Source organism: Littorina saxatilis, unplaced genomic scaffold (genome assembly GCF_037325665.1).
Source record: "Littorina saxatilis isolate snail1 unplaced genomic scaffold, US_GU_Lsax_2.0 scaffold_2580, whole genome shotgun sequence".
NCBI lineage: Eukaryota > Metazoa > Mollusca > Gastropoda > Littorinimorpha > Littorinidae > Littorina > Littorina saxatilis.
The window spans coordinates 1-9,878 of NW_027125851.1; the positions used below are offsets into that span (position 1 = coordinate 1).

Consider the following 9,878-nt stretch of genomic DNA (forward strand, 5'->3'; position numbering starts at 1 on the left):
GTGTGTCCCAGGCCAAGTTTGTACCGAGACAGAGCCGTGGAGGCAGAGAGTGACTGAAATGGGGGAGATGCCAGGCCGAAAATATCACAACTAATTATCACCAATCAATTTCAGACGCCCAAAACCCGCATCACAAGTGAAAGCAGGGACATTGCTCCACTGCACATACATCCCTCGTTATTATGCAAATATATTCATACTGGCCGGAAATCGGTGGCATCGATGTATATGGCGGTTTTGAGCGCCGCTCCATTGGGAGTGCTGACACAAATTGCGGCGAGGAACCGAACACAAAACGCAATCTTTCTTCCCTTCACGAAAGCAGCATGCCCCTGCATCCACCGGCACATGCAAATGACGAGCACGCGCCGGCATCCCTGATTGCAACAACCCCATGGCCGGTTGTCAACTTTCATGAAAAAAATCACAGAAGACAAGATTTTGTGTCAGAAGCGTTTATTTCTTCATGTACAATACAATTCTTGTTGAAAAATACGTCAATACACTCACAATCACTCCAATTGTTTCTGTCTGTCTGTCTGTCTTGTCTGTCTGTCTCTCTTGTGCGCGCAAACCCACAGAAAGAGCCAGTGTTGTCACAACTTTCAAAATCAAATAAGTATTCAATGTCTTATATGAATGAATTCAAATGAAACATGACTTTATGTACGGATCAAAAACTAAGTGAGAGAGAGAGAGAGAGAGAGAGAGAGAGAGAGAGAGAGAGAGAGAGAGAGAGAGAGAGAGAGAGAGAGAGGAGAGAGAGAGAGAGAGAGAGAGAGAGAGAGAGAGAGAGAGAGAGAGAGAGAGAGAGAGAGAGAGAGAGAGACTGAGATAGTAGTCTACAAAGAGCATACAGACTTTGATTCTTTCATGCCCAGGTACAACTTGATTCGTACATGTATACGCAAGTACATCGTACAATTACAATTTAAAACGACTATGCAATTGACCTCACAGCTACAGGAAGACGGAGGGCACACTTTGTTGACCTGGAAACATGATGCAAAGACATTTCCGTGTCACACATGTACCCATGAGTACTGCCTCTTTCTGCCATGTATACAATAATAAGAACAGACTGACGTATACACTCTACGCCGGCGCGCGCACACACTCTCACACACACACACTCTCTCTCTCACTGGCACACCCCCCCCCCCCCACAATTTTTGCTCCCGTATTCAATTTCGCCCCCCTCCCTCTCCCACACACACACACCACCGAGGTGGTCAAACTAATTAACTACCCTCTCCCCTTGCCAACACACACGCGAACAAACCGTGGATGCAGTGGTGGACCTAGTTAATTACTACTTGTAGTAGCATTTTCTCTGCAGTTTCCTGTCCACGCATACGAGGCACAGGCATGGCTTGTATTGATCGGTGCTCGGTAAACAAGCTGTGGAGAAATCCGACATGGTTACACTGCTTGCACATCACAGAACAGAGCCAAGAAGAGTCGGACAATGGTGACGGACTGACTCGCACAGCTGGTTACTGTGTGTGTGTGTGTGTGTGTGTGTGTGTGTGTGTGTGTGTGTGTGTGTGTGTGTGTGTGTGTGTGTGTGTGTGTGTGTGTGAGAGAGAGAGAGAGAGACTCAGGCCTTTATTACAAAAGGATAAAGGTTTGAGAGAGAGAGAGAGAGAGAGAGAGAGAGAGAGAGAGAGAGAGAGAGAGAGAGAGAGAGAGAGAGAGAGAGAGAGAGAGAGACTCAGAACTTTATTACAAAAGGATAAAGGTTTTAGAGAGAGAGAGAAAGAGAGAGAGAAGAGAGAGCGAGAGAGAGAGAGAAAGAGAGAGAGAGAGAGAGAGAGAGAGACGCACGAGCTTGCATATAAAGATGCCCACAGTTGCCAATGTGAATACAAACAAGTCACATCCAAGCGTTCCAGTATTCTGAATCAGTGTATCAACTAAATATATATATATACACGAAGGTAACATCGGAAGATTCACTGAAAAGATATTCGGAGACAGAAAACCGATAAAGTCGACTCGCCGAATAACAAAATACGAAATTGGACGACCAGAGCTTTAAAGACCGCGCTCTAACTAATCTGTTCAAACAACACTGGTACTCCTCACTTCCAACACCGTAAACGAACACACCACAGATCTTGACGTACTGAATTTACTGGCGAAAATACTCCACGTAAAAATCTGCGTCTTCCCGCCGGTACTGAAGGTAGTGAGGTTGCACCCGAAGTGCCTCAACTCCTCCTCAGCGAGGTCTAACACCAGGGTCTTTAACCGACTCCTCTTGGAGTCGTTTTCATTGATGATACAAGCGGCGAACTGGTCCGAGGTTGCGCACTCTTGTTTCTTGAGATTGGCGGTGGCCAGCACTCGCTTGTCGGCCTTGTTGTAGAGCACCATGGTGAGGAGATCCGTGGCCGAGTCTAAGACTTCCCCCGAGCATTCCACCTCGGTGATGTGACTGTGGCCTTCGAAGGCGCGCGTCTTCATCCCTGCAAGGAGAGAGAGAGAGGATAGTTGGTGAACATTTCATCGAAATCTGAATATGTTTAGCAAGACAGAACAATTAGAAAACAAATGGTTTAAGGTAACACAACAAAATATATTTTTGTTTAAAGGCGGAGGGGGGGGGGGATGCCCACAACTCCAAAGGTAAAGGCCCCAGAAATAGTGGCAAAAGACAAGCAAAGCCCAAGTGAACAATATACCCAACGGGCAGTGTTCAATACCCCAAGAAACGCCAACATCGATAAAAAGAGAGGCAGGCCCAAACAACCATTTATACACACGATACAATGAATATTAAGTTGGTCATAACCTGGTATAATTCCTATATCTCACTTCAAGCCAGACAAACTAAACCCAACTTAAGACTCCCATTCGCGTAATGAAAGATTCCCCGCCTACCTTAACGTTTTTCGGTCTAGTTTCAGATGCGTGGGAATGGCGACAATACACGTATACAGCCCCATACATATATCACAGGATCGACGTAGCACTGTATAAATCGTAATTTAATGATATCAAAAACGGCTGTCCACAACATGTAACCAACATATTTGGAAAGAAATATTGCTGATCATACACGTATAATGATGGCCTTTCCATACTTTTCTTCGCTAATAAGACCTTTTGACGGTAATTGACTTTAAGTTAAAACTAACTTTGATAAATAATACTTCAAAGACGTCAACGGCTGCTTTTTGTTGTTGTCAGAACCATTACATGTTTTCCTTCGCTTCCATACAAATGTATAGATTCTTAACGAGCTTTATAAACGAAATGCATATATATCTGCTACTGTTTTCCGACAAAACAGAAACCGTTGACATTTAAGTTTTTCCATGGAGTATGCTGGACGAGTCAAAGGCATGGCAATTATATTGATGAACTTGTCATAACTGCATGTTGCCAGATAAAAAAAAAGATAAAAAAACAAATCGATTGAAGGAAAATGTCACGGCAGTTTCTAACTTTCCCTACAATCATAGGAGTTTTGTACATAAGCCTCCCCACGGTAGATCTATATAAGTTAAGCTTGCTCGCGTGCGTGTTTGTTTGTGTTTGTATGTGTTTGTGTGTGTGTACTGTGCCTGCCACACCATGTTAGTGTATCACCTCTGTAAGTCAATCAATCAATCAATATGAGGCTTATATCGCGCGTATTCCGTGGGTACAGTTCTAAGCGCAGGGATTTAAAAAAAAAAAAATATTTTTCAATGCAATTTATATCGCGCACATATTCAAGGCGCAGGGATTTATTTAATATGCCGTGTGAGATGGAATTTTTTTTACACAATACATCACGCATTCACATCGGCCAGCAGATCGCAGCCATTTCGGCGCATAGGCTACTTTTCACGGCCTATTATTCCAAGTCACAAGTGTGTGCGTGCGCCACAGACACACACATGCCATTGTCTCTTTCTGGCCCTCCCTCCTCCCCTTCCCACTTAAGGCACCTTCACTATTTCCTTCTCTTTTCACTCCCCGGCCCCCTCATCGGCACTTGTCAACACTGACTCCCTCCTCCCCTTCAATCCGCACTAAGCGAAGAGGATCCCCTATTTTTCAATACTCCTGCCTTCCCTCGATATCCCCCTCTCTCCACCCCACTCCTCCCCTTTCTGATCATCTCCTAGTCTGTGTACTTTTACATCCCACAACTAACACTACTTTCAGGAGAAACACACAACGTGCGTGTTGTTGCAAAATTGTTTTTCTCTCCTCCCTTATCCATAATTGATCACACGCATTCAGCGCAGCATGCACGCCATTGCAGTGCGAATCAGCCAACAACGGAAGCCAAATGCTAACTACGACTCACTGCAATGCCTACGAATCCGGATTTGGACGTCAAAAGAGAAGCTAAAAACCAAAGTTAGGGGCGCAGTTCAATTAGAACTCCAAGATTCCCCCCAAACGACGAAAAAACAAATGGCGAGGATTTGAACAAATGCTAAATACAACTTCCATGCCAAAGACACCAGAAACAGTGGCCACAGACAAGCAAAGCCCTAGTGTACTAAACCCCTGGGGCAGTGTTCAATACCTCAAGAAACGCTAACATCGATAAGACAGGATCGCAAGGACTGGGGCATCGCGGAAGAGCCAACGACGAGCAGCAAATGCTAACAACAACTGCGATGCCAAAGACCACAGAAACAGTTGTAAAAGACAAGCAAGGCCCAGGTTAGGGGCATGCAGTGTTCAATACTGCAGGAATAAAAAGAACGAATTTCAAGGACTGTCTTGGGCATCGCGGAAGAGCCAACGACGAGCAGAAAATAACAACAACTGCGATGCCAAAGACCACAGAAACTGTTGTAAAAGACAAGCAAGGCCCAGGTGAGGGGCATGCAGTGTTCAATACTTCAGGAATAAAAAGAACGAATTGCAAAGACTGGGGCATCGCGGAAGAGCCAACAATGAGCAGCAAATGCTAACAACAACTGCGATGCCAAAGACCACAGAAACTGTTGCAAAAGACAAGCAAAGCCCAGGTTAGGAGCATGCAGTGTTCAATACTTCAGGAAACGCTAAGGCCGATAAAAAGAAAGAATGGCGACGACATGGGTTTTGTGACCAATCAGGGATCTGAATCGGCAGTAACACCGAACGCGCCGTAATGGGCAAAATGGATTTGGGAGCTGGGGACCCTTGAGAAGGGGGAATGGGGGCGCGGGGGTGGGGGAGTGGGGGGTGAGCGGAGTGGGTTGAGAAGGGGAGTGAGGGGGCGAGGCAGGAAGCAAGGAAGGAGGGAGGGAGAATGATCAATCCAAGAAAAGGTTGGTTTTTTGTCCATTAATGTCACTGTTTTTGTTGCATGCATATATGTCGTGGGGATGGGGTGGGCTGGGATGGAGTAAGTCGGGGGGGGGGGGGGGGGGGGGGGCGCACATAAGAAAAGCCTTGCATTTTTTCTTCTTCAAAGAATCAAATAGAATTGTTCGAATGGAAAGCCTGCAGAGAGGACCTGACCTAGTTATTTTTCTTCCAATCATTAATCAATGAGTTTCTGTGCTACTTTCTCAGATCAAAAGTATAGCAGTTTCCCTGTGCGGCCGAGGAAACGAGGTGTTGGGAAAATTATACAATCAATAGAAGAGAGGTTTGCCTTTGTCGATCAAGAAAAAGGAACTAGTACTTTAATCGAAATTCGCAGAACGAACCAGCGGCCTTTGTACACTGAACTCCTGTAGACATTTCATTTTCTGATACACTACACGCTTCGAACACAAACAGCCTTTGTAGGAAAAACGAAAAGAAAAAATAGGCTGTGTATAACAAAACCATTAAACAAATTGATTGCACTTACTGTCGCATAGAAATGGATGGATTTACTTCTCTATCGCATTTTTATTTACGACCGGAAAATACATACAAATGCCACCATGTGGACTTTTATACCAGAGCTCGTTTATTCCGACTCGTTTTACACGGAAACAGCTGTGGCTTTGTGCAGTGTTGATCTATGCGTTTTTGTGCTATGCGCACAAGTGGCCTTATATGCCGTCATCCTTTCAAAAGTTTTAATCCAATTGAATATTTCTATTCCTGTGAAAACTTAGCAAAGCTAAGCCGGTATTGGCATTCAATTCGTCAACAATATCATTTAAGTAGACTCAAATGCTGTCATCCTCAAAAGCGTTCAATGACCGAAAGAATGTATCCCCGCGAACAAACTCACAAAAGCTATTCTGGGGTTCGCATTTGATTCGCCTGAATTATTAATTAATAATTATTAGGAATAGCCAGAAGATTCATCCACCCTCCTCCGCTCAACCCTGAAAGGCCAACAAATGATGTACTCGCCTTTGGCTAGTGATTCTGAAAATGTACTACTAGCCAGAGAGCAAAGTTTACTGGCCAAACCTGAAACTTAAGCAACTTTGCATTTGGCGAGTAGTAAAATGTTTCCACTCGCCATGGCGAGCAAAACACTCGTCACTTTCAGGCCTGCCCCTACAGATGTGCGTGTTTTGCATCGTACACAATTACATGAGGAAAACAGTATCTTATGACTCTACTTGGACCGTGCACTTCTTTTGAAAACACGAGTTTCCGCTCAATTTCAATCAAGTTCCACTGATTCTCCTTTCAGGCTTATCTAACTAACAACCCTTTGGTAATGGAATCTGTACAATGATCACAGACACATTTACATGCACAAAATGTAGGACGATTTCACAACAGTTTTTTTTTCTTTTTCTCATCTTATACTCCTTTCGGAGCCACGATTTTCCGCTTACTTTTTTTCAAATGCCACTGATTCTTCTTTTGAGCTAATTAGAACCCTTTGGATATCGGACCCGCTGTATCCTGCCGTGCCTCGGGCTGCAAAGAAATGCACGCGACATTTACATTACACGATCTGGGTCAGGCAAGAATACCCCTTTCTTGTTGAGCCTCCTAACTCGTCCTTAGCTTGACGGGAAGCGGTCGTTACATGCAGCAAAAACAGCATTATCTGTCACTTAGAATCACACCCTGGAAATGGGAAGACAACCCTAAAACGGAAAAACGAGGTTGGGGAAGCATTGGTTCTCTAATTCTTTAGGAAACGTTGGAAAACACAATGTTGCCAAGAAAACAGGAAGCACTGGGTCTCTAACTCTTCAAGAAACGTTGGAAAAATAATGTTGCCAAGAACACAGAAATGGGGAGGACAGGCTCTCGCACTTCACTCAAGGAACAAGTGTTCGGCAAACATGTTAAGTTGCTATTGCCGCATCGATCGCTTAAGAAGCATCAAGTAGCAACGCTGGAGAGAGGAAAGAGGCAGCGAACGCCTATAGCCTAGCAAGACGGTCTTACTGAGAAAAGCACGAAGCAAAAACCACCAAGCACTTCATCGACCCATTCTCAAGAACTCTCCTAAAACACTTTTTGTGCATGCATACTTCTAGTCCCCCAAACTACTCCAAAATCACTCACCTTGCTTGGAAGCGTAGACCCACCCCGGGTAGGCAAAGAGGAGGGCGAAGAGGGGTAGAACTCCGGGTAGGGCCAGCCAGGAAGAAAGGCAGGAGGCACAGAGGCGAGGCCTGGTGACGGCCGCCATGTTCTCAGAAGAAGAAGACGAAGCAGTTGGAAGGGGAGGTAAGGACGGAGAGTCGCGGCGCGCGTCTTGCAATGGGCGGTATAAGGACGGCGTGAAGAGAGCTAGTGTTGTTTTACTCCATACATGGCTCTCATCACCACTACTACAGCCTTTTCGCGCGGCATGTGCCTGGTTTCAGCTGTGGTTGTGGTGGTGGTGGGGGCGGTAGACTGATGCTGTTGCTGTCGTAGTATTTGCCCATCGGTGTTCATCAGTATGGTGGCGGCGGTAGGTGGTGATGATGATGATGGTGGTTAGGAGGGCGCGAGACGAGATAAGAAATCGTTGTCGTTTGTTGCTACCTCGCAAAAAGGTTGCTTCTTCTTCTTCTTCTTCTGCGTTCGTGGGCTGAAACTCCCACGTATACTCGTGTTTTTTGCACGAGTGGAATTTTACGTGTATGACCGTTTTTACCCCGCCATTAAGGCAGCCATACGCCGCTTTCGGAGGAGCAAAAAGGTTGCAAAGACCGTGGTAAATCCTTTTATTGTTACAGTCAGACATTGCTCGTTTTTGCAGCTGTCAATTCCTTTCAAAGCTATTTCAACAGATCTGGATTTTAGCATGTTTGCGCGCGCGGCGTGTGTGTGTGAGTATATATATATATATGTGTGTGTGTGTGTGTGTGTGTGTGTGTGTGTGTGTGTGTGTGTGTGTGTGTGTGTGTGTGTGTGCGCGCGCGTAGAAAAAAAACACCCCACAAAACACAACAATCAAACGTTATATTTTACCTTAAATGCATATTTCTTTTACAATAAATAAAAGCATTGTTTCCAAAATAGGAAGCCAAAGTCGTTCAAAAACAACAGAAAGACATCAACAACTACAAATTTAAGTAAATGTGCACGCGCAAATGTGTCTGGGGACAGCTAGTATTAATGTGTCTGTCACGAATTCTCCTTTGACAAATAAAGCACGCACACCCACTCGCACTGTGTGTGTGTGTGTATGTGAGAGAGAGTGAGAGATGGAGAGGGCTGGAGAGTGAGAGAAGAACTAGAAAGCAAGAGCTAGAAAGCAAGAGCTAGAGAGAGAGAGAGAGAGAGAGAGAACTAGAAAGCAAGAGCTAGAGAGAGAGAGAGCTAGAGAGAGAGAGAGAGAGAGAGAGCTAGAAAGCAAGAGCTAGAGAGAGAGAGAGAGAGAGAGAGAGAGAGAGAGAGAGAGAGAGAGAGAGAGAGAGAGAGAGAGAGAGAGAGAGAGAGAGAGAGAGAGAGAGAGAGAGAGAGAGAGAGAGAGAGAGAGAGACGCTTTGAGAGTTTATTGTCCTCAGCTTTAAAAGCCCTTCAGACAAGGGGATATAATTTACAGAAGAAATAAACATAACCATCTCTGCAAATACATCCACACACACACTCCTCTCTCTCTCTGCCACACACACAAACGAGAGAGAGAGAGAGAGAGAGAGAGAGAGAGAGAGAGAGAGAGAGAGAGAGAGAGAGAGAGAGAGAGAGAGAGAGAGAGAGAGAGAGAGAGAGAGAGAGAGAGAGAGAGAGAGAGAGAGAGAGAGAGAGAGAGAGAGAGAGAAAGAGCAGTTAATTACGAGATCATATCGATCGGCGAGTGGCCTTGACCAGAGGTCAGAACTCGTGTCTACATTATTCAACCGTCGTCATCTTCTTTTTACCATCAAGACAAATTGAGTGTGCTTTAGTTGGCACCGCTGACTTATACAATTCCGTATGTAACACGACAGTGGTTGGCGATACCCTTCGGTTGGCCTAGTGGTAAGGTTGGCCTAGTGGTAAGGTTGGCCTAGTGGTAAGGCGTCCGCCCCGTAATCGGGAGGTCGTGGGTTCGAACCCCGGCCGGGTCATACCTAAGACTTTAATATTGGCAATCTAGTGGCTGCTCCGCCTGGCGTCTGGCATTATGGGGTTAGTGCTAGGACTGGTTGGTCCGGTGTCAGAATAATGTGACTGGGTGAGACATGAAGCCTGTGCTGCGACTTTTGTCTTGTGTGTGGCGCACGTTATATGTCAAAGCAGCACCGCCCTGATATGGCCCTTCGTGGTCGGCTGGGCGTTAAGCAAAAAAACAAACAAAAAACCACGGACCTGGAAGTTTGAACAACTCGGGAGCTACATCGAAACAAACGCGAACATGCAATAAAGGATAAATAATCCAACACACACACACACACACACACACACACACACACACACACACACAATAGTAAAAAAGAATTCGTCACAGAAGAAATTAAATCCGCTTGAAAGGAACATTCACATGCAATATAACATTCCGTCATGAAAACTACTGATTAAATTATCTGTGAAAGGTGTTTACGTACAGCTTA

The 9,878-nt window shown here is 45.2% G+C and overlaps 1 protein-coding gene across 1 annotated transcript; it reads right to left on the bottom strand.

Moving 5' to 3' along the window:
- Nucleotides 1–1,829: 1,829 nt before the first annotated feature.
- On the bottom strand, nt 1,830–7,548 carry LOC138954317 (uncharacterized). The gene is made up of 2 exons (XM_070326189.1): nt 7,417–7,548; nt 1,830–2,471 (listed from the first exon to the last, which is right to left on the bottom strand). The coding sequence occupies exons 1-2, from the start codon at nt 7,541–7,543 to the stop codon at nt 2,065–2,067; spliced, it is 534 nt and encodes a 177-aa protein (XP_070182290.1). The 5' UTR covers nt 7,544–7,548; the 3' UTR covers nt 1,830–2,064.
- Between the last annotated feature and the right edge of the window lie 2,330 nt (nt 7,549–9,878).